Source organism: Coregonus clupeaformis, chromosome 20 (assembly GCF_020615455.1).
Source record: "Coregonus clupeaformis isolate EN_2021a chromosome 20, ASM2061545v1, whole genome shotgun sequence".
NCBI lineage: Eukaryota > Metazoa > Chordata > Actinopteri > Salmoniformes > Salmonidae > Coregonus > Coregonus clupeaformis.
This window is the reverse complement of record NC_059211.1, coordinates 15455104-15480705: the sequence shown is the minus strand read 5'-3', so window position 1 is coordinate 15480705 and position 25602 is coordinate 15455104. Positions and strand designations below refer to the sequence as shown.

General features: G+C 47.3%; 1 protein-coding gene across 1 annotated transcript in view; it reads right to left on the bottom strand.

Moving 5' to 3' along the window:
- frem1b (Fras1 related extracellular matrix 1b) overlaps positions 1-25602 on the bottom strand; it is a 66853-nt gene that overhangs the window by 35309 nt on the left and 5942 nt on the right. Inside the window, exons 6-17 of the mRNA XM_045205338.1 lie at positions 24184-24507; positions 23860-23968; positions 23424-23555; positions 19966-20310; positions 19541-19683; positions 19127-19323; positions 18604-18694; positions 18313-18480; positions 17814-18022; positions 17578-17671; positions 17203-17455; positions 15313-15507 (exon numbers count right to left, since the gene is read on the bottom strand). Of these exons, the coding sequence (XP_045061273.1) occupies positions 15313-15507; positions 17203-17455; positions 17578-17671; positions 17814-18022; positions 18313-18480; positions 18604-18694; positions 19127-19323; positions 19541-19683; positions 19966-20310; positions 23424-23555; positions 23860-23968; positions 24184-24507 (2260 nt within the window). The remainder of the gene's footprint in view (positions 1-15312; positions 15508-17202; positions 17456-17577; positions 17672-17813; positions 18023-18312; positions 18481-18603; positions 18695-19126; positions 19324-19540; positions 19684-19965; positions 20311-23423; positions 23556-23859; positions 23969-24183; positions 24508-25602) is intronic.

Sequence of the window (25602 nt, the reverse complement as noted above, 5' to 3'; positions counted from 1 at the left end):
TGTGATTTTCCTGGATTTTTTTCCTCATTTTGTCTGTCATAGTTGACGTGTACCTATGATGAAAATTACAGGCCTCTCTCATCTTTTTAAGGGGAGAACTTGCACAATTGGTGGCTGACTAAATACTTTTTTCCCCCACTGTATATCAAGCTGCCTATCACTTCACGATACCTTTTTGAATCAATAGGTTCACCATCACCATCAAAGTTTTGTTTTTGTTCACATGGTGTTGACCTTGTTTTACAGTCTGACATACCAAACCTTTCCAGTATCTTGGTTATGTACCTTGTTTGGTTCATCTTCATTTTCCCTTCACTTTGTGTAAAATCAATGCCTAGGAAATGTCCAAGCCTCCCAAGATCTTTCATCTTACATTTTTCACTTAACATTTTTTTTACACTTGTGAGTGAGTCACTATAACTAGCAGCGATAATTAGATCATCGACCCAAATTATCAAAATGATCCTTTCTGTTGCAGTTTGTTTGTTATAAACACAGTGATCAGCTGGGTTCTGTGTAAAACCGTTTTCACTAAGGTGATCATGCAACATTTTGTTCCAGTTCCTTCCTGACTGTTTCAGGCCGTACAGTGACTTGTTCAGTTTGCAGACTAGTTGCTCACCTGTATCTGACCTGACTTCAAAACCATCTGGTTGCTCCATGTTCACTTTACAGTCAATAGGAGCATGTAGATATGCTGTTTTGACATCAATCTGATGTAACTCTAAGTCATACTGAGCTGCTAGCTGCATCAAACAACGTACTGATGTCATATTTGCAGTTGGAGAAAAAGTATCCTTATAGTCTATTCCTGCCACTTGACTATACCCCTTTGCAACATATCTTGCCTTGTATGTCTCAGTCTCATCTGAATTGTTTTTGACCGTATAGACCCACCTGCCCCCCACTGCATTTTTACCCTCTGGCAGTGTGGTCAATGTGAATGTATCATTTTCCCTAAGGGAATCCGTCTCCTCCTTCATAGCAGTAGCCCAAATCTCTGATTTTGGTGAAATCATTGCTTCTTTGAAGGTTTGTGGTGCATTGCACATTACTCTGTAGCAGTAGTCAACACTAGGTGGTATCTGGTCATCACACTTCACTTTACACTCATAGTATTTTAAGTACTGGGGCTTCTTCCTCTCTCTGTCTGGATAGCGTGGACTCTGACTATCTGAAGTCTCGATTTGCACATCTTGTGTCTCTTCGGAATTTTGATCTGCCATCTTGGCTTTTGGCATGGGGGATTGAAATCTCTCCCCATGAAGATCATCACTCATTTCCAAATCTGTCTGAGTTTGGCGTTCGACTACACCTTTTGTAACGAACTTGACTAATCTGTTTTTTAAGAACTTTTCCAGTGTCTGGGTAGTAGACTAGGTATGCTGGACTATTTTTATCATACCTGACAAAAATACCCTTTTCACATCTTGAGTCCAACTTTTTCTTGTTCTGTCTGTATGTATAGCAAACAGATCCAAATTATTTCATCTTTGAAAGATCAGGCTTTCTCCCAGTAAACATGTAGTGTAGAGTCTGTCATACACGCTTATTGTAACACCTATTGCAAATTACTGCAGCAGTCATTACAGCATATGTCCTGGTGCATTACAGCATGGTGGTCCTCTGTAGCTCAGCTGGTAGAGCACGGCGCTTGTAACGCCAAGATAGTGGGTTCGATCCCCGGGACCACCCATACACAAAAATTTATGCACGCATGACTGTAAGTCGCTTTGGATAAAAGCGTCTGCTAAATGGCATATTATTATTATATTATTATATGTCCACAATTTCTTTGGTAGGTTGCTCTCAAGTAGCATGCATCTTGCCATTTCAAACAGTGTTCTCCAATTTCTCTCAGCGGTCCCATTTTGATGGGGTGAGTAAGGGGCTGAAGTTTCATGTCTTATGGCATTCTTACTGAGCAGTGACTGGAACTCTTTGGCTGTGTACTCTGTGCCATTATCTGACCTTGTCACGATCGTCGTATTGAATAGACCAAGGCGCAGCGTGATGAACGAACATGGTTAACTTTATTATCTTTAGTGATAATAGACAACAATCAACAAAACAAGAAACGACTCGTGAAGTCCACGGTAACAATGACCAACACAGAACAAGAACCCACAAACACAAAGGGAAAACAGACAGTTTAAATATGGCTCCCAATCAGAGACAACCAACGACAGCTGACACTCGTTGCCTCTGATTGGGAGTCACTCTGGCCAACATAGAAATAAACACAACAGAAAGAACACACCCTGGCTCAACATATAGAGTCCCAGAGCCAGGGTGTGACAGTACCCCCCCCTAAAGGCGCGGACTGCGACCGCGCCTCAACTTGAACAAAACAGGGGAGGGCTGGGTGGGCATTCCTCCTCGGCGGCGGTTCTGGCTCCGGCCTTGCCCACCACCCTCCAATAAACCCCCCATAGCGCCCCTGGTCCAGTCTGGCCCCGCTGGCTGGAGCTGAACTGGACGCAGCAGGAGCGGTTAGCTTCAGCTCCGTAGTGGAGCAGTTGACCGGTACCTCACCAGGCAGGACTGACGACGCGCACCCCTGGCTTGGTGCGTGGAGGAGGAACGGGCCTTACCAGGCTGACGACGCGCACCCCTGGCTTGGTGCGTGGAGGAGGAACGGGCCTTACCAGGCTGACGACTCGCACCCCTGGCTTAGTGCGAGTAGCAGGAACAGGCCGGGCCGGGCTGGCGACGCGCACCCCTGGCTTGGTGCGTGGAGTAGGAACAGGCCGGACCGGGCTGACGATGCGCACCCCTGGCTTGGTGCGTGGAGTAGGAACAGGCCGGACCGGGCTGACGACTCGCACCCCTGGCTTGGTGCGTGGAGTAGGGACAGGCCGGACCGGGCTGGCGACGCACACCGTAGGCTTGGTGCGTGGAGCAGGGACAGGCCGGACTGGGCTGGCGACGCACACCGTAGGCTTGGTGCGAGGAGCAGGGACAGGCCGGACCGGGCTGGCGACGCACACCGTAGGCCTGGTGCGTGGAGCAGGGACAGGCCGGACCGGGCTGGCGACGCACACCGTAGGCTTGGTGCGTGGAGCAGGGACAGGCCGGACTGGGCTGGCGACGCACACCGTAGGCTTGGTGCGTGGAGCAGGGACAGGCCGGACCGGGCTGGCGACGCACACCGTAGGCTTGGTGCGTGGAGCAGGGACAGGCCGGACTGGGCTGGCGACGCACACCGTAGGCTTGGTGCGAGGAGCAGGGACAGGCCGGACCGGGCTGGCGACGCACACCGTAGGCCTGGTGCGTGGAGCAGGGACAGGCCGGACTGGGCTGGCGACGCACACCGTAGGCTTGGTGCGTGGAGCAGGGACAGGCCGGACTGGGCTGGCGACGCACACCGTACACTTGGTGCGAGGGGCCGGAACAGGCCGGACTGTACTGGGGACACACACCACTGGCTCTACCTCGGGATCTGGAACGGGCCGGACCGGACTGGTAACACACGCCAGTACCTCTCGCCGTGACTCTACACCTTCCTTCCCTACTTTGACCAGTGGCCCCCGTAACCTGGTGGCCTTCTGAATCCGCCCCTTTTCTGCCTCTGTCAGCCACGTTGTCCATGCCGTGTGCCCCCCCCTAAAAAATGTCTGGGGTTGCCTCTCGCCTGTCCGACGTTGACACTGCTGACGCCGCTGCTCCTCTCTCGCCAGGGCCTTAATCCTAGCCCATGGCCCTTTTCCCCCGAGCATGTCCTCCCAGGACCACACTTTGCCCACCTGGGCCATCGCCAACCTCTCCATCTCCTTTCCCGGCGCTTCCTCCCATGTCCAGTCCAAGATCTGCCCCTGGACACGCTGCTTGGTCCTTGTATGGTGGGTTCTTCTGTCACGATCGTCGTATTGAATAGACCAAGGCGCAGCGTGATGAACGAACATGGTTAACTTTATTATCTTTAGTGATAATAGACAACAATCAACAAAACAAGAAACGACTCGTGAAGTCCACGGTAACAATGACCAACACGGAACAAGAACCCACAAACACAAAGGGAAAACAGACAGTTTAAATATGGCTCCCAATCAGAGACAACCAACGACAGCTGACACTCGTTGCCTCTGATTGGGAGTCACTCTGGCCAACATAGAAATAAACACAACAGAAAGAACACACCCTGGCTCAACATATAGAGTCCCAGAGCCAGGGTGTGACAGACCTGACACACTTTATTTTTCCATAAGGGGCCACATCAGCAATAAACTTCTCAGTAGCTTTTACAGTATCACTTTTTGCTTTTAGGAAATATACAAAAACTGCCCCTGAATAATCATCCGTAAATGCTAGAGTATATCTGAACCCATCTTTCGCATCTGGCTCAATAGGGCCAGCCAAATCAGTGTGCACAAGCTCAAGAGCTGCTTTTGCCTTTTCATCAGGCTCTCTGTTTCTGCTCTGAACAAATTTTCCCTGTGTGCAGATTTCACAGTTGAGGGTAGATTTGTCAATCTTACCTGTGATTTTCATTCCCTCTGTCACATTTTCTAACTTTGACACATCCTCAAAATTACAGTGGCCAAGAATTTGGTGCCATGTGTGAATATCATAGCACCCATGACATCCATCATCATTTTCATCACTTACAGTGTTAAGATAGTAAAGTCTATCGTACTCCTCGATGTCAAAAGTGGTACCGTTCTTGTGGATGAGCTTGTTACACCCCTGTCGAAAGTTGACTGAAGCTCCGTTGGCTGTCGCTGCTTTAACAGAGAAAATGTCCTGTGGAAACGACGGCACGTACAGCGCCTTCGTCAGCGTTGTTTTCACCCGACGACCCGTGTTGTCTCTCAGGTAAACCTCCGCTGCACCTCTCCTCTCCGCGACACCATTCGTTCTTGTTCCGTCAGCCAGCTCCACGGAATGTTTTTTCCGGTTTGAAAGTCTCGTCAAACTCCTTAAACTTCCCGATGTCCGTGACTATATGTGACGTTGCTCCCGTATCAACCATCAGCCCTTTTTGTTTCAGTCCACGAACCTGACAGTCACTTATTCTGAATGCAAATGTGTGGCCTTCAGCATCTGTTGCTTGTTTCACATTGTCTCTTCTTTGTCGTCTGCAATTTGCGTCAGTATGAGTGGAGCTCTTGCAAAAACTACACCACTGTCTCCGTTCTCTGTGCTCTCCAGTAACGGTACATTCCCGGCCTTGTGCCCTTTCTGGCCACAGTTGAAGCAGGTTATCTCGGTCCCTTTATCTCTTCCTCTTGGCCAGCTAACTTTAATGTTACTTGCCTTCATCGCGTTGTCGTCAGTGGAAATGGCGCTAAACTTCTCGGTGCTTTCATAGCTCCTCAACTTGGTTTTGAACTTGCCATAAGTTGTCGGCTCATCACTCTGCGTTATGTGGATGGCAAACGGCTTAAATGATTCGGGCAAACCTTTCAGAATCATTGCAATCAACAGCCCGTCACTTAAAGTCTCTTCAGCATTCCTCAGTGCTGTAATAGCCGTCTCAGCACGAATGATATAATCCGTAACACTTTCGTCAGCAGCTTTCTGAAGAGAAGTTAGCTCAGTGTAGAGGCTAATCACACGTGGCTTCCCTTTACCTGCATAATGTTCCCTCAATATCTTCAACGCTTTTCTCCCATCATCTGCTGCTTCTCTCATTATCAGGGAAAGACTTTTATCATCCAAAACCTGTATCAATTCGGCGTAGGCTTCTTCATTTTTCTCTCCATCTTCTTCATCCACGCTCAATATGGTGGCCTTTAGCCCTAGCAAACGCAAGTGCCCCAAAAACTTAGTCTCCCATAACTCTTAGTTTTTTTTCATCTCCGTCGAAACATAATCTATTCCATCGGCTTCCATGTTCCATCCTGGGCCCATAACCTGTTGGTGCTGTCATCTTCAGGACAGGAATACCGGCTTACTTAACGGAGGAATAAACACACATGTTCATCGTTGGGGTTTCAACCAGAACGCGGGAATGCCCTTTTTTTATTTCCGCACATGCGCAGTTGTACATCTCTCATAGGGCATAACTGTACCAGTGTAAGAACACAATTTATAACATATTAGTCTATATGTTAACAACAGCCTTGAGTCTTCTTGTGTATGACTCTACAAGCTTGGCACACCACATTCTTCTCTGGAGATCCTCTCAAGCTCTGTCAGGTTGGATGGGGAGTGTAGCTACAGAGCTATTTTCATGTCTCTCCAGAGATGTTCGATCGGGTTCAAGTCCGGGCTCTGGCTGGGCCACTCAAGGACATTCAGAGACTTGTCCCGAAGCCACTCCTGCGTTATCTTGGCTGTGTGCTTAGGGTCGTTGTCCTGTTGGAAGGTGAACCTTCGCCCCAGTCTGAGCTCCTGAGCGCTCTGGAGTAGGTTTTCATTAATGATCTCTCTGTACTTTGCTCCGTTCATCTTTCCCTCGATCCTGACTAGTGAAAAACATCCACACAGCATGATGCTGCCACCATGGTTTGAGAGTCCTTTAGGTGCCTTTTGGCAAACTCCAAGCGGGCTGTCGTGCCTTTTACTGAGGAGTGGCTTCCGTCTGGCCACTCTACCATAAAGGCCTGATTGGTGGAGTGCTGCAGAGATTTTTGTCCTTCTGGAAGGTTCTCCCATCTCCACAGAGGAACTCTGGAGCTCTGTCAGAGTGACCATCGGGTTCTTGGTCACCTCCCTGACCAAGGCCCTTCTCCCCCGATTGCTCAGTTTGTCCGGGCGGCCAGCTCTAGGAAGAGTCTTGGTGGTTCCAAACTTCTTCCATTTAAGAATGATGGAGGCCACTGTGTTCTTGGGGAACTTCAATGCTGCAGAAATTGTTTGGTACCCTTCCCCAGATCTATGCCTCGACACAATCCTGTCTCGGAACTCTACGGACAATTCCTTCGACCCGATGGCTTGGTTTTTGACATGCACTGTCAACTGTGGGACCTTATATAGACAGGTGTGTGCCTTTCCAAATCATGTCCAATCAATTGAATTTACCACAGGTGGACTCCAATCAAGTTGTAGAAAAATCTCAAGGATGATCAATGGAAACAGGATGCACCTGAGCTCAATTTCGAGTCTCATAGCAAAGGGTCTGAATACTAATGTAAATTAGGTATGTCTGTTTTTTCTATAAACCTGTTTTTGCTTTGTCATTATGGGGTATTCTGTGTAGATTGATGAGTAATATTTTCTATTTAATACATTTTAGAATAAGGCTGTAACGTAACAAAATGTGGAAAAGGGGAAGGGGTGAATACTTTCCGAATGCACTGTATGTCTCTATATATGAATCTATTTGAACCCATACCCCAGTATTGTCCCTTTATACAGGGGTGTCAAACTCATTTTAGCTCAGGGGCCACATGGAGGAAAATCTATTCCCAAGTGGGCCGGACCGGAAAAATCATGGTATATATAACTTAAAAACAACAACTTCAGATTGTTTTCTTTGTTTTAATACGATCAACATACAACATAAAGCTGGAGCCTGAGGACAGTGTGTCCAAAATAGTACAAGCACAACATCACTATTAATCATAAAACACGTCAAGTTTATTTGAAAATTCTAAAGAAAAAGAACACACAAACACACAATGCCTCAGTGATTAACAGAACTGTTTCACAGATCACAGAACTATATCAGGGTGTCATTTCTCAGGCAGAAATGTAGATAAAAATAATGAAATCCTGTTCCCCAAACAAGTGCAAGAACCACAGAGTCAATAATAGGTTAAATATACAAATAAAATAAAATCTATTAAAAACAATAGCACATCAACATATAAACATAAAGCTGGAGCCTGAGGACAGTGTCCAAAAGCACAACATCACTATTAATCATAAAACACCTCAAGTTATTTGAAAGTGTCACAAGCCGGGCTAGAACTCCGGTCTCAAATGTGTAGAGCTGGGGGTACTACCCCTTAGCCACAGAGGAGATGTTGTAGGACCCAAATGAAACACCCCAGGCAATACTCCAGGTAAGTAGATTTAATGTTCCAAAACAGGAGGCAAAACAAAACAACTCCCCGAGGGGAGAAAAACAAACTAAAGATAACTTTGAATAACTTACTAGGACTGATACGGTGGGACAAAGCAGGAGACACATAGACAGGACGCAATAACCAAGTGAGAAACAAGGGGAAAACACACAGCTAAAATACTCAAGGGGAAACAAGGCACAGGTGACATAGATAAGCTAATTAGGACACATGAGGAAAAACTAAGGCAAAGGGGAACACAGCTGACCTCTAGAGGCCAGGAGACAAACAGGGGAAGCAGGAAGCTGACAGGACCCCCTCCTCTAGGAACGACTCCTGACGTTCCTTCCAGAACACCCTGGCCCCAGGGTGCGAAAATCTCGGATCAACCCTGGGTCCAGGATGTCCCTGGCCGGAACCCAGGAGCGCTCCTCTGGCCCGTAGCCCTCCCAGTCCACCAGATACTGCAGAGAGTTCTGGACCCTACGGGAGTCCAGTATCCGGCGGACTGTGTAGGCTGGCTGGCCGTCTATGATCCTGGGAGGTGGCGGGGGTCTGTGGGGGGGGCAAAAGGAGAAGACAAGACAGGTTTAAGGAGGGAAACATGGAAAGTGGGGTTAACTCTAAGGGAGCGAGGCAGAACTAAACGATACGACACAGGGTTAACCTTTCTAGAAATGCGGAAAGGGCCGATGTATCTCTGGGAAAGCTTCTTGGATTCGACCCGGAGGGGCAAGTTCTTAGTGGCCAACCAAACTCTCTGACCAGCTCGGAAACTAGGGGCCGTCCGGCGGTGGCGATTAGCCTGACTTTGGTATCTCTGGGAGGTCCGAAGGAGGGTACACCTGGCCTTCTTCCAGGTCCGCCTACAGCGTTGGACAAAGCGCTGGGCCGAGGGAACACCAACTTGCGCCTCTTCCTCTGGAAACAAAGGAGGGTTGTAACCGAACTGGCATTCGAAGGGGGACAATCCGGTGGCTGAGGACTGGAGGGTGTTGTGGGCATATTCAGCCCAAATAATATAGGTGGCCCAAGACGTGGGATTACTGGCCGCCATACACCGCAGGGGTGGTCTCCAGATCCTGATTAATCCGTTCCGTTTGGCCATTAGACTCTGGATGGAATCCTGACGATAGGCTGGCTGTGGCCCCAATAAGCCTGCAGAAGGCCCCCAAAACCGGGACGAGAATTGGGGACCTCGGTCAGAGACCACGTCCAGGGGAATGCCAAATATCCGGAAGACATGGTTCATGAGGAGCTCCGCAGTCTCCTTAGCCGAGGGCAGCTTGGGCAGGGGAATAAACCGGGCAGCCTTAGAGAAACGGTCTACCACCACCAGGATGACGGTGTTGCCCTGGGATAGAGGAAGTCCCGTAACAAAGTCCAGAGAAAGGTGTGACCATGGCCTTCGAGGAACAGGTAAGGGATGGAGCAGTCCCTGGGGTCGCTGGCGTGTCGACTTTCCCTGGTTGCACACAGGGCAGGCCTCAACAAAGACCTGCACGTCCTTCTTGATGGACGGCCACCAAAACCGCCGTCGGAGGAACTCCAGTGTGCGAGCACTGCCAGGATGGCATGTCAAGGGGCGACTCATGACCCCACTGCAAGACGCGGGCCCGAACCGAGAGAGGCAGAACAGGCGACCGGCAGGACCACCGCCTGGATCGGGCTCATGGGCAAGAGCTCTCGTACCCCTCTTTCTAGTTCCCACTGAAGAGGTGCGACGATCCTAGACCTCGGAATAATCGATGCCAAGGGCTTCTCTTGTACCTCGGGAGAATAGACTCGAGACAGAGCATCCGGCTTGGCGTTCTTGGTGCCAGGTCGGTAAGTCAGGATGAACTGGAATCGATTAAAGAAAAAGGGACCATCGTGCTTGCCGAGGGTTCATCCGCTTAGCCTGTTGGAGATATTCCAGGTTCTTGTGGTCTGTGAGAACCTGGAAAGGGTGCTGAGCCCCCTCAAGCCAATGGCGCCACTCTTCCAAGGCCAGTTTAACCGCAAGCAACTCTAGATCCCCCACGTGGTAGTTGCGCTCGGCCTCAGACAGGCAGGCGAGACATGAAGGCACAAGGGTGTAATCTCCCATCCGCACCCCTCTGTGACAGGACGGCTCCCACCCCCACCTCTGAGGCGTCCACCTCCACCACGAAAGGTCTCTCTGGGTCAGGGGTCACCAGAATCGGAGCAGAAGTGAAGCGGCGCTTGAGATCCTCGAAGGCCCCTGCTGCTTCCGGACCCCAGTGAATCTTGGTCCCTCCTCCCTTGGTAAGCGTCGTCAAGGGGGCTACCACCGAGCTGAAATTCTTGATGAACTTCCGATAGAAGTTAGAAAAGCCAATGAACCGTTGAACCTCCTTGACCGTGGCAGGTGTGGGCCAATCGTGGACCGCCTTGACCTTCTTGGGATCCATCTCTAGGTGCCGGGAGTGACAATAAACCCGAGAAACTGAGTCTGAGAAACATGAAATTCACACTTCTCAGGCTTAACGTAGAGGTGATTGTCAAGGAGCCTCTGGAGAACCCGGCTAACATGCCCCTCATGCTCCTTCAGTGACCTCGAGAAGATGAGGATATCGTCCAGGTAACGAAGACGAACAGATTAAGCATATCCCGGAGAACATCATTAATCAGGGCTTGGAATACTGCGGGGGGCATTGGTGAGCCCGAACGGCATCACCCGATATTCATAGTGTCCCGTGGGCGTGTTGAACGCCGTCTTCCATTCGTCTCCTGGCCGGATCCGCGCGAGATGGTAAGCATTGCGGAGATCCAGCTTAGTAAAAATGGGAAGCCCCTTGAAGCAGCTCAAAAGCAGTGGCCATGAGAGGAAGAGGGTATCGATTCCGAACCGTGATCTTGTTGAGTCCCGGTAATCAATACAAGGCCTCAGACCCCCGTCTTTCTTTTCAACAAAAAAGAAGCCCGCCCCAGCCGGGAAGTAGAGGCATAGATGAGGCCGGCTGCCAAGGACTCCTTAATGTAGGTGTCCATAGCTGCGTGCTCGGGGGAGGACAAGGAAAAGATCCGACCTCTAGGAGGGCAGCACCCAGGGAGTAGATCAATGGCACAGTCATAAGTGCGATGAGGCGGTAAGGCAGTAGCCCGGGCCTTGCTGAACACTGCTTTGAACCGATGGTAAACACTGGGGACTCGGGAGACGTCAACAGACTCTTGAAACTGGGTACTAGGGGCTGAGGAACTCTGAAGCATGCAGGTGAGTTGGCAAGTGGGACCCCAGCTAAGAATGGTGCCAGTAGGCCAGTCGATCTGGGGATTATGTCTGCATAGCCAAGGGTGACCCAGGATAATAGGATACTCGGGAGAGTCAATGAGATAGAAGGTCTCCTCCTGCTGGTGTTGAGAGATGGTAAGTCGCAGGGACTGAGTCGCCTCAGTAACTTTTCCTGGTTCCAGAGGTCTGCCATCTAAGGCTGTAACTGCCTGGGGTTGAGGAAGTAGTTGGGTAGGGATCTTAAGTTCCTTAGCCAAGGTTACATCCATAAAATCACCTGCGGCACCGGAATCGATCATAGCCTGGACCCGATGCTGGTGGCCCTCCCAGGACAGAGTGGCTGGAATAGCTAGGACCGCGTTAGTAGGAGGAGCTCTAATTTTCCCCATCACAACCCTCCTGTAGCTGGGCGGGGACAGGCGTTTCCCGAAAGCTCGGGGCAAGTGGAGCGGAAGTGGCCGGCAACCCCGCAGTAGAGGCACCGACGCTCCCTCATGCGACGTTCCCTTTCGTTGGAAGAAAGCCTGGAACGGCCTAACTGCATGCTCTCCGGGGAATCCTGGGGCAGTTCAGGAGCCGGGGCAGCTCTGAATGACGGAGTCCAAACAGGAGAAACAGAGCTGCTCAGAGGAACTTGGGACTGAGACACCTGACGGCGAGCCGTTCTCCGCTCTCTAAGACGATTGTCCAGGCGGATGGCCAAGGCTATGAGGGACTCGAGATCTTCAGCTGGTTCACGGGTGGCTAACTCATCTTGAAGGGGCTCAGATAACCCTCCCTGAAAGCAGACCCTCAGCGCTTCATCATTCCATCCGCTCCTTGCTGCTATGGTTCGGAACTCAATGGCAAAATCTGCCGTGCTTCGGGGGCCCTGACGGAGAGACAGTAGGCGCTTGGAAGCCTCCCCGCCCACTGACAGGATGATCGAACACCCGCTTGAACTCTTCTACAAATGCAGCGTGGGAGTCACAACAGGCCTCCTGGGACTGCCACACCGCAGAGGCCCAGGCGAGCGCCTTGTCTGAAAGAAGGGTAATGAGGTAGGCAATCTTGGAACGGTCTGTGGGAAAACTTGAGGGTTGGAGCTCGAAGGTGAGGGAGCATTGGGTGAGGGAAACCCTGACAAGAGCTTGGATCCCCAGAAAAGGGCTTGGGAGGTGGTAGTCGGGGCTCCGCCAACCGAGAAGGCCTGTCGTCACTGGGAGGTGACCGGGGGAAGGGGGAGAACCAAGGAGGCGTTCAAAGAGCTGGTGAAGGGAACTCATCATTTCGGCCAGGAGTTGAGAATGTCTAGCCATCAGCTCCTCTTGTCGGCTGAGAACGGCTTCATGGCGCTGGAAAGAAGCCTCATGTCGAATGATCACCGCCAACAGGTCCTGGGAACTGAGTGTTTCTGGGTCCATGATTGACTTGGTTATTCTGTCACAAGCCGGGCTAGAACTCCGGTCTCAAATGTGTAGAGCTGGGGGTACTACCCCTTAGCCACAGAGGAGATGTTGTAGGACCCAAATGAAACACCCCAGGCAATACTCCAGGTAAGTAGATTTAATGTTCCAAAACAGGAGGCAAAACAAAACAACTCCCCGAGGGGAGAAAAACAAACTAAAGATAACTTTGAATAACTTACTAGGACTGATACGGTGGGACAAAGCAGGAGACACATAGACAGGACGCAATAACCAAGTGAGAAACAAGGGGAAAACACACAGCTAAAATACTCAAGGGGAAACAAGGCACAGGTGACATAGATAAGCTAATTAGGACACATGAGGAAAAACTAAGGCAAAGGGGAACACAGCTGACCTCTAGAGGCCAGGAGACAAACAGGGGAAGCAGGAAGCTGACAGAAAGTTCTGAGGACAAAGAACACACAAACACACAATGCCTCAGTGATTAACAGAACTGTTTCACAGATCACAGAACTTTATCAGGGTGTCATTTCTCAGGCAGAAATGTAGATAAAAATAATGAAATCCTGTTCCCCAAACAAGTGCAAGAACCACAGAGTCAAGAATAGGTTAAATATACAAATAAAATAAAATCAATTAAAAACAATAGCACATCAACATAAAAACATATAAACATAAAGCTGGAGCCTGAGGACAGTGTCCAAAAGCACAACATCACTATTAATCATAAAACACCTCAAGTTATTTGAAAGTTCTGAGGACAAAGAACACACAAACACACAATGCCTCAGTGATTCACAGAAGTATATCACAGATCACAGAACTATATCAGGGTGTCATTTCTCAGGCAGAAATGTAGATCAAAATAATGAAATCCTGTTCCCCAAACAAGTGCAAGAACCACAGAGTCAAGAATAGGTTAAATATACAAATAAAATCAATTAAAAACAATAGCACATCAACATAAAAACATAAACATAAATCTGAAAGCGTTGCTCAAACTCCTGTAACAGTCCCGTTATTTTATCTTTGAACCGCTTCATGTCTGCCACATGTTGGGTCGCGCACATTTTTCAGACAGGGGAAGTGAGCTGCATCACCACCGGCAAGTTGCGTCTCCCACAATGACAGCTTCAACTTGAAAGAACGTATGCTGTCATAATACTGCGTGACAACTTTGTTGCGCCCTTGCAGCTGTTTGTTCAAGTTATTCAGGTGCTCTGTAACATCCACCATAAATGCAAGGTCCTGCATCCATTCTGCGGAATGAAATTCTAACACTGGTTTGCCCTTTTCTTCCATGAACTGTTCAATTTCTTCTCGTAAATCAAAGAAACGCCTCAGCACAGCACCTCGGCTTAACCATCTTACCTCAGTGTGGTATGGCAGGCCATAGATGTGGTCTTTCTCTCTGAGAAGGCTGTCAAACTGACGGTGATTCAGGCTTCTGGATCGGATGAAATTAACAGTTTGGATGACCACCTTCATGACGTTATCCATCTTTAATGACTTGCAACACAAAGCCTCCTGGTGCAAAATACAGTGAAAAGTCAAAAAATCACGTCCCTCCATTTGCAGATTGCACTTTCTCTCTGAACTTTGTCACAACGCCTGCTTTTTTCCCGATCATTGAGGGCGCACCATCTGTAGCCAGGCTGACAGCGCGGGACCAGTCCACTCCGACCCTGTCCAGCGCGCCCGACGAAGTGCGGTAAAAATATCAGCTGCTGTCGTTGTATCTGTCATCGGCACCAACTCCACGAACTCCTCGGTGACGTTCAATGTGTCATCAACTCCGCGGATGAAAATGGCCAGTTGTGCAACATCTGTAATGTCCGTGCTTTCATCAATTGCAACCGAAAACGCAATAAATGACTTTACTTTTTGCTTCAACTGGCTGTCCAAATCCACTGAAAGATCGGAAATCCTGTCTGCAACTGTGTTTCTTGTCAGGCTGATATTTGCAAAAGCCTGCCGCTTTTCAGGGCACACAATCTCCGCTGCCTTCATCATGCATGTTTTTACAAATTCACCCTCACTAAATGGTTTTGAAGCCACTGCGATTTCATTAGCAATGAGGTAGCTAGCTTTCACTGCAGCGTCACTGATGTCTCGGCTGTGAGTAAACACAGACTGCTGTTTCTTCAGACCCGCCAACAGTTCATTCACCTTCTCTCATCTCCGCTGTCCTTGAAAGTTGTCATATTTGTCGGCATGAAGACTCACATAGTGGCGGCCGAAGGTTATATTCTTTCAGCACTGCAACATGCTCTGAACACACCAAACATACAGCTTTCCCATTCAATTCCGTGAATAAATAGGATGACAATTTTTCTTGGAACACTCTGCACTCTGCGTCCACTTTTCTCTTTTTTGACAGAGACATATTGGGGCAATGAGGGTGCCAAAGCACATAATGTTAAAAGTAGAAGCCGTAATAAATATCGCGGGCAAAACAAAGTAGCTCATTGGCTGCACGTGCTTGACCTACTTGCTCTGCCCCGGTATAAACAGTTTGCTTGCTTAACACAATTGCTATTGCGCCATCCAGTGGACGCAAATGGAACAGCAGTTTATTTTATTGAAAAATTGCAGCGCATTTTTATAATCCGCGGGCCGGATTAAACCCGTTTGCGGGCCTGATCCGGCCCGCGGGCCGTATGTTTGACACCCCTGCTTTATGACATTGAAGTGAAAGTGGGGAAAGGAGGCTTACCTATGGTGATGACTGGGGCCTTGTTGTTGACAGGAAGCACCGTCACGTTGAGGTCGTAAACAGGAAGTGTCCCATGGAGAGGTACAGGCGGTGGCAGGGCGTCTCCATGGCAACAGCTGTCCGTGCCCCCTGCTTCTCCGTCCGACACGATGAGAGTGACCGAGTCAGACACGGGACTGGCTCCAATCTCGCCCCCTATTGGTCAGAGAAAAACAGGAAGTTAACTAATGTAACAGTGTGTTCACTGGTTATTGGTTGATAGACCAATGCAGTGGGATGATTAAGATCACTTTATTTGTCAATTGTACACAAGGTCCAACTAAAATGTGACTTCCGCTTTATTTTAACCCCTCCCAAAGACACATAAACATGTGCAGGTTGGAGGTTGGAGCAGGGGGCTGCCACACTGGGCATCCGGGGAGCAGATGTTGTGGGGGGTTAAGTGCTAGGATTTGATACCAGCAACCCTCCAGCTTCCAGCTCACTTCTCACCAGATTTTTCCTGTCAGACCCGGGATTCGAACTGGCAACCCTCTGGTTGCTGGCTTGCCTCTCTAACCGCTAGGAGTCTAAAGTTGAGTTGACTCTCAAACTCTTTCTCTTCTGTTGGAAGGCATTAGGTTAATTCAGTGGAGTTCATTGCACTTACATATGCCTTCCACCCAAGCATTAACCTGGTTAAACCAGACTGAATGCTACGATCAAATCAGGCTACCTATGCATTGCGCTCATAGATAAAACATCTGCATTTTTAACCAATTGTTTTCCCCAATGATCCACACCTAGCCTGGCCCCATACAGTGGCTTGCGAAAGTATTCACCCCCCTTGGCATTTTTCCTATTTTGTTGCCTTACAACCTGGAATTAAAATCGATTTTTTGGGGGGGTTTGTATAATTTGATATACACAATATTCCTACCACTTTGAAGATGCCAAATATTTTTTATTGTGAAACGAACAAGAAATAAGACAAAAAAACGGAAAACTTGAGCGTGCATAACTATTCACCCCAAACGTGTTTGCTTATTTTTTTCTTTAAGCAATGGCTTTTTTCTGGCCACTCTTCCGTAAAGCCCAGCACTGTGGAGTGTGCTGCTTAAAGTGGTCCTATGGACAGATACTCCAATCTCCACTGTGGAGCTTTGCAGCTCCTTCAGGGTTATCTTTGGTCTCTTTGTTGCCTCTCTGATTAATGCCCTCCTTGCCTGGTTCGTGAGGTTTGGTGGGCGGCCCTCTCTTGGCAGGTTTGTTGTGGTGCCATATTCTTTCCATTTTTTTTAATAATGGATTTAATGGTGCTCCGTGGGATGTTCAAAGTTTCTGATATTTTTTTATAACCCAACCCTGATCTGTACTTCTCCACAACTTTGTCCCTGACCTGTTTGGAGAGCTCTTTGGTCTTCATGGTGCCGCTTGCTTGGTGGTGCCCCTTGCTTAGTGGTGTTGCAGACTCTGGGGCCTTTCAGAACAGGTGTATATATACTGAGATCATGTGATAGATCATGTGACACTTAGATTGCACACAGGTGAACTTTAACTAATTATGTGACTTATGAAGGTAATTGGTTGCACCAGATCTTATTTAGGGGCTTCATAGCAAAGGGGGTGAATACATATGCACGCACCTCTTTTCCGTTATAGATTTTTTTGAATTTCTTGAAACAAGTTATTTTTTTCATTTCACTTCACCAATTTGGACTATTTTGTGTATGTCCATTACATGAAATCCAAATAAAAATCCATTTAAATTACAGTTTGTAAGGCACTGTATCTGTTTGTGCTTTCTTGTCAACTCCTAAGGTCATTGTCCTATGGTCATGGTCCTATGGTCAACTCCTAAGGTCATTGGTAAGACAGAACAACCAGATCCAGGATCAGGCTAGTTGTCACCTGTGTGTATGTAGTAGATGAGCCCCTGCAGGACGTCCTGTTGGGAGAACTTGTCCACAGTGACCCCCCCTCTCTGCAACTCCCCCCGGGCAGGGGTCCGGGCCAGCATGTAGATTAGCCTGGCATCATCACTGTCTGCGTCCGTGGCAAACAGGTACTCAGCAGTGACCTGAACCCTGCCCCCTTCCTCACATGTCAGCCCCCCACGCAGCGCTGGTCCTAGTTGGGGGGGCTCGTCATTCACTGGTAGGATCTGTGTAGGGCGAGGGTGGGAGAAAGCCACAATGGAACAAGAGAAAGATAGCACTAGCACTTTCTACATTTCCCTTACATTTTCCATTTTCCTTTCATACCTGGACTATATAGCCTACTCACCTGTACTGGTAAGAACACATGAGCAGAGTTGACACCATCAGTTACTGTTAGACCAACAGTGTCCTCCACAGTCTCAGAGTCATCATGGATGTACCTGCAATGAGACATATAGGGTTTTTGAAAAATGGACCCACATAGATTGGGTTGCCGTGATTAACCTCAAACGAAACCAAGTCCTTACACGGACTACCTCCCTCTATCATCTAGCTCCCGCATCGGGCCAGTATGTGTCCCACCTGACCCGCAGACCTCTCAGGTCTTGGAGGATGAAGGTGTCACCCTGGTGGAGCTCTCGCCCCTGCAGCTCCAGCTTCCCATGGACGGGCATAGTCTGCACCCCTACTCTGAGCCCGTCCTCCAAGCTGTCCCCGTCCCGCACCAACAGGTGCTCCTCCGTTAAGAAGGCCCCGCCTCCTTCCTCCACCCTCAGTAGGTTGGTGAACACCTGGATAATGAGATAGAAATAGATGGAGGTGGAGATAGAAACAGAGTTGATAGAGAATGAGAATTGATTAGTTTGGTTCAGATATTGAGTGGAATGGATCTTCTCATTTGAAATGTTTCAATGTTTACAACTGATCTATCACAAACTGTCACAGTTCTAAGATTGTCAATACCAAAGCGGTTCATAAAAGACATTGTTCACCTACAGTACTTGACTAGCATTTGTCTTTATTAATTTTTATGTAACAGGGTGTTGTTGATAAATATTTTACTTGACCATAGAACCCCCACCTCAGGAGCCTGGTTGTCCACAGGAGTGATGGTGATGTTGAAGAGCAGGTCAGTGGTGGTTCCACCGTGGTGGTCACTCACAGAGAACAAAAACTGGACAAACACTGGCTCTGGACCAATGTCCTCAATGGGGGGCATGTACCCCACCTTCATGTGGTTGACTGCATGCTGAAGGACACAACACATGTTGCTGTGTGATGTTTAGTAATAATAGGCATTTGTAATCAAAATGAATATACCTGTACACTACATGCATAACAGTGTATTGGTGCAGTATATTGGTGAGTGTACCTGGGTGAATGACTTTAACACAGGGACCATTGGGTCTTTCTTCATGGAGTGGGTGCTGTCTGTGTAGAACAGTCGCCCTGCATCAGGTAGCCTGCAACCAGGGGCACAAACACACTCAGTTAGACGGTGCCAATCATTCCCATTTATTTAGGCTTGGGGCGTGATTGATTTGTCTTGGTACAAATCCAGCATACAGTGGCATGATTTTCATATTGAGGTGCATTTTCCCTTTAAACATCATAAACCTTAAGCATTAAACAATACATCTGGAACAATATTTATTAAGCACGCATTGGCCTCATCTAAGCTGGTGACACAACCACAGCAAAGTCCATGAAGTGAACAACCATGTTGTGACTATAAGAGAGAGAGCGAGAGAGAGAAAGAGAGAGGAGAGGAGAGAGGGGAGAAAGAAAGAAAGAAAGAAAGAAAGAAAGAAAGAAAGAAAGAAAGAAAGAAAGAAAGAAAGAAAGAAAGAAAGAAAGAAAGAAAGAAAGAAAGAAAGAAAGAACTTGTACTGTACCCTGGTCGAGTGGGGCTGAAGCAGGGTGTGGTGATGAAGAACGAGAGGTCAGTGTCTGGGTGCTCTGTGTCTCTGAAGTGGATGTGACTCTGGGTCAGGTAGACCACATCAGTCTCTCTGACCGTAACCGAGCGAACGCTGCCAGACACTTCCACCGGGAGCTGGTCTTTGACCGGGAAAATGTGGACCACCATAGTCTGTGTTGAGGTTGGAGGGCACAGAGGACATATATTTACAGGGGTTATAATATAGACATATGATCCAATAAAGATTTTTTAAAGATAATATTTTTCGCTTTCACTGTATTCACTGCCTTACCATCAACTTCTAGTTAAAATATCCCCAATTTCAAGTATTGCAACATAACAATAATGTGCCATATGGAATATCGGGTTTAGATCTTTGCACACTTACGTGTCTGTGGGATAGGTTTGGGGGTTGATGGCTGTCTGAGAGGGTGAAGTCGAAGGTGTCCTCAAAAAACTCCTCTCCAGAGTGTCTATAATAGATCAGCCCCATGAACAGATCCCTCTGCAGGAAACTCTTCACTGGCACGCCTATAGGAAATCACAACCCAGTCACCAACATAGACATAGAATGCATAGAATGGGAATTACTCAATGCAAGATGGTATATACAGAAGGAGAACTTCCCGTCTCATGTTTAAGGCTAGCCTCATCAGACCTCAACAAACACAATCAATCTAGTTCACACACAGGTTGAACCTAACTAGCTTTAATTCCAATTCTATGGGGTTGAACTATAAGTTAACAGGCAATTATAGCAAAGAAAAAAAAAAAAAAAGCATTTCTATACAATTTGTGATGATATCCTATTACCTGGCTGTTGTGGGTGGGCCTTCTTGACCACCTCTCCAGCGCAGGGGAAGTTGAGGAGCTGGTACAGGATGTAGTCATCACTAGAGTCCAGGTCGGAGGCCAGCAGCATGTACTCTTCCACCAGCACCTCGCCGCCCTCCTGCACTTCCAACGCCACGTTGTTGATAAGGAACGGCGCCGTGTCATCCTTGGGCAGGATGTTGATGGGGAACTTGTGGCGGATGCTGTGGCGCCCGTCTGTGATGCGAAAGACAATGTGGTCGCGGGTGGTGTCGCTGTCCGAGTGTTGGTAGACAACCACACCCTCTTGTAGGTCCCGTATCCGGAACATAAAGCCTTTACCACCTGGGAGGAGATGCGAGTTGGAATGAATTAATTGGAAAGGTGACTTTTCTTTGGAGGATTTTTTCATTTATGTAGGCTAGTGAGATTCAAATTGACTGATTTTTTAATGTATTTAACCCTTGTTTAATGTTTTTGTATTTTCTTTTGTATTTTCTTTTTAAAATGTGGGTCACTATAGCGTGTATTATGTCCTCATGGTAAGACTTTATTTGACACCCAGCGGTCATAACCAAGTCACAATATTTCAAAACAGCTGTCATAATATGGTCATAACACTCATGACCCATATATTTACACGTGTTGACATATATTGCGTTATTTTATGGCTGGTTATGACACCTACATAAGAATGTCAAAACCCACATTTATTAAAATGTGTTTTTTCCCTTCCAAGAAGTGTACTTTCATTAAAAGTTTGTTTCCTAAGTGCTTTGTTGTTGTTGTAATTCATTATTTACAGTCATGTTTTTTTCATCATATTTTAAATAACTTGCAGAAAATACACTTCCTGACACTGTCATGAAGCATTATGACCATCCTGTGTCACTTCACTTGGACAAAGAAAATGCGCTTTATGACACTGTCAAGAAGCATTATGATCTTCAAAATCATATAAGTCAGATAGGCCTATCACATACATGCCCTTATGTCAGTCATCAGTCAAAAAGAGGGTGTCTTGTCCTGCTCCTGAAATCTGCTCCTGCATTCATCCTAGTCATCAGCAACAGAGCATTGGGGTAGGTGCATGTCTGACATCAATGTGTGCGCAATTACAATGATAATTTAATATTGTTAATTTCAGAAAATTTTAAATAACAAACATACTGTTGACAAGTAGGCTATGGTGTAATGGAATGTCTTGCCTTGTGTGTGGTATGTTTTGTGGGTTTTGACAATCTTATTTAGGTGTCATTACCAGCCATAAAATAATACAATATGTCACAACAGGTCTAAATATGTGTCATGACAGTGTTTTGACCATATTATGACAGGTTATGACAAGTTATGTCAGCTGATATGACATATTATGACATGGTTATGACTGTGTCATAACGTGTTATGAAGCTGGGTGTCAAGTAAAGTGTTACCGGTGCCATGTACTGTAAGTTAACCCCACTACGGCATATTAAGGCTAATGATACAGTACATCAGGAAATTGTTCACTTGGATATTTGACATGTGTTATGAGAAGCACCCTAAAGTGGACATCCCCCACTTTAGCCAAAGCAACTTCATGTTTTCATTTATTAATGATTTCCCCACAAATAAGCTGTTTTTTATGTTGGACGCATATTGTCATTTGGAAATAACAAGTTTCGCTTTCGCCTAAAGGCACTATGCACTGGCTCAGGCTTTTCCCTGTCGCTGAAAAACAGAGAGGGAAAGATGGCGTCCTTCCCAGGCTAGCGTGCTGTGGCTGCTGCCCAACGCGACGATGGCCCACTCCTGCGTGCCAGGGAGACAGAAGGGCAAGGTCACCAGACAGATTGAGTGATGAATGGTCGCGCACGAAACCTCATTAGCAGCAACTTTACTGCGGGGGAAATGGGGGAAACGGCTACAAGTCCAACGGAGAAACAACTTGGTAATTGGGCCCAAAGGTGGCAGTGGGCAGCAGGCCCAAAAAAACAAAAAAACACAGGTTCCCAAGTCGGAGGACAGTGTGGAGTGTAGAGGGACAGTCAGGCAGCTTTCCATTTGGCTGAAGGCGTTGGACCAAACGTGCGCTGACACTCCCCAGCGTCGACGTCCCGAGTCGGAGGTCAAGGGTGAACAATTCCCTCTTCCCGCCAACTCCTCCAGAGACACTGTGTATTGGTGGGCCAGAACTCTCGCGGAACTGAATGGAGCCATGTAGAAAATGAGCAAACAGGTTCTGATAAGGGAGAATGGGAGCCAAAACTTTTGGTTCTATTTTTTTCTCGCTCTCTATCTATCACAGGGGGGTCATCTCAGTATGAAAACGCCCCTCCCCCCTCCAAATAACAACAACATAAACAGTAATTAAAGTGATAGCGGGATGGGTGTGGGTGGGACGTTTTTTTGAGCAGGTGCTGCTGTTCATCGGATGGCCCTACAGGAGGGAATGGGATGGAGTTAGTGGCCGATGGGAACTGAAGTTAGTCGAAACAGGAAACTACCGAACTGAAAGAAACCACCAGCTCAGCCTCTCTATAAGGGACTAGCCTTCCACACAGCCCAGATTGACAGAGTACAATTGTCCCTTATGAGGGGTTCAAAACAATAGCTATAGCCACTCAGTCGTACACGTCACCACTGTAACCTCAATAAAACCACACAAAGCATTGCGCTTCTCTCTCACTGTCCAAAGTGAAAGGTTATGTCCCTAGCCTTGTGGAGTTGCAATGATTATGACCCCTTGGAGCATTATCAGCTCTCTCTCTCTCTCTCTCTCTCTCTCTCTCTCTCTCTCTCTCTCTCTCTCTCTCTCTCTCTCTCTCTCTCTCTCTCTCTCTCTCTCTCTCTCTCTCTCTCTCTCTCTCTCTCTCAGGTCTGCGATTGGGAATGCGCATCTGCTCTTTGTGCACAATGGCATGAAATGGCATAAGTCTCCCCAATCTGCTTCACTCAGGGCCTGTGCAAACAAAGGCCTGTCTCCCCGTGCGCTGGAGTGGAAGGACAGACGCCAGCACGCTGAAGACAGCTTCGTATGCGAGTGCCCCTGGCGAAAGTGGCGACGGCCCATTTTACACCTGATTAGGAAACACATGCAGGCCACCTCACATATGCTTCCCGAGCCTCGCCGCCGTCCCCGACGGATGGGAAACACATGGAAGCAAAAGGGCGGAAAAGGGCAGGCGTTCCTGGGAATCTTCAGGGTGGCACTCCAGATACCATCACAGAATTCCAAGGAAGGGTTAAAAAATGTATCACTATTTCCCTGAATGTTGTGTGATAAGGAAGTGCATCAATGAATCAACAAATGTTTTGTTTATGCATTATTTTACTTTGAATTGTGATATTTAGTGACAATGTTTTCTTGTCTCATATTTTTCATATGTATCATATCAAGATAGTTATATTTGTTACAGTTCTACCTGCAATGTTCTGAACGTTTCACCTAACTGAACCCACCCCATCTGACCTCTCACCTCTGACACTGAGTCGTCCATGCAGAGGTCCATCAACGGCCACCAGGTAGACAGCATCAATGTTGTCACTGTCCACGATCTGGAGATCCTCCCAGGTGATTGGTCGAGACTGACCCTCCAACAGATTCAACCCTGCCAGGATAGGTTGGTATAAACATCCTGTTTTTATCAGTGTATTTTTCATTTATTGATTTGATTTATTTGACCATTTTAAAACACAATTCAGCCACACAAGTGGATAAACTGAATAAACACCTTTTTTCCATTGTGGACTCCATGCACTCACTGTACTGGTATGTCTTACATTCCGCTATATAGCACATATAGAAGCCTACAATACAGACATAAATAAAAGCTATTCAATGGGTTTGCATCATTCAATCTCTTATGATGGTAAATTCTTGCATTTCAATGTGATGTTTTGATGTGAAGTTACCCATGTTCCAGGAGACTCTGGGTGCGTTTGTCTCTGCTGCTCTGATGGAGAAGTGAACCATAATGGGTGGGCTGGCTACATAGGAACCATCAATAACCTGGAACTCAACCTGTAGAAAATAGAACAGACATAGTGTTAGTTCAATATTAAGTTTCCACTCATTCGACAGTTACAATCTCTCTAATGTGACTTTGAAGATGAAAAAGTCATTGGAAAGCATTTTTCATTAACGAGCAGGCCAGCTCAGTACAAGCTTGTCTCGGCTCGGCTCGGCTTAGCTTGGCTCAGTAGCATGAAAAGGACACAAGAGCTCTATTGCTCCACCTCATAGTTCCTCCTCCCTGTATGACTACTATTGGGCGGCTGGTAGGCTATCTTCATCTCGTGTAGGTCCTGCCAGGTGAAGGAGTGGCAGGTTTTGGTGTGGTCGTCGAGGTGGGCGATGTAGCCCTGGGCGGGGGGCTTTGTCACGTTGAACACCAGGCGCTCCTGGGGGGTCTCTCCGTCTTTGGCGTCCAGCGCGGCCGTGGTCAGGGGGGTGAGGATGAACTGGTCCACCTCCAGGATGAAGGAGGCCATGAAGGCGGCCTGCGGAGGCTGGTTCTGCATGGCCCCATGGATCAGCACGGGCAGCCACACAGCCTCCGTCTGGGGGACAGACAGAGGTTAGTGGCATTGAATGGGTTCAATATACCTTTATTTTCTAATGAAATACTACTTAAAGCTGGGATTGAAGAGGGAAATAGTGCCACTGGTCACCCCAGGCGCATTTGTTATTGTTTTTGTTTTTGTTGACTAAACTGAGGTGAGCAGCGACATTAATATCTTATATTCTGAGAACATGGCAACCATGTTCTGTGTATGTTTGGTGGGATGTTGATGGAATATTCTCCTAACCCACAGAAAACTGGACACAGGAATGTTCTTGCAACCTTCCCATGAAACATTCATATTGAATATTCTGAGAACATGGTAACCACGTTCTGGGTAGTTTCTGTTTGACATTACGGGAATGGGTCTCTTGGAAACGGTCCTTGCACGTTAGTGGAACATTACTATGAAAACGTTAGGTAATGAACAAATGAGATTCTCTAAAGTTGTGGGAACTTTTGTTGTCAGATGGGAAACAACTCATCCCATACAGCATTGCGGTCTGTATCATCCAATCACAGAGCAGATACAAGTCACGTGACCTCTGGACTAATTTGCTAAATATCTCTAAGTCCTGTGTATGTACAGTAAATGTATATATATATACACTACCGTTCAAAAGTTTGGGGTCACTTAGAAATGTCCTTGTTTTTGAAAGAAAAGCAATTTTTTTGTCCATTAAAATAACATCAAATTGATCAGAAATACAGTGTAGACATTGTTAATGTTGTAAATGCCTATTGTAGCTGGAAACGGCTGATTTTTAATGGAATATCTACATAGGCGTACAGAGGCCCATTATCAGCAACCATCAGTTATGTGTTCCAATGGCACGTTGTGTTTGCTAATCCAAGTTTATCATTTTAAAAGGCTAACTGATCATTAGAAAACCCTTTTGCAATTATGTTAGCACAGCTGAAAACTGTTGTGCTGATTAAAGATGCAATAAAACTGGCCTTCTTGAGACTAGTTGAGTATCTGGAGCATCAGCAATTGTGGGTTTGATTACATGCTCAAAATGGCCAGAAACAAACAACTTTCTTCTGAAACTCATCAGTCTATTCTTGTTCTGAGAAATTAAGGCTATTCCAT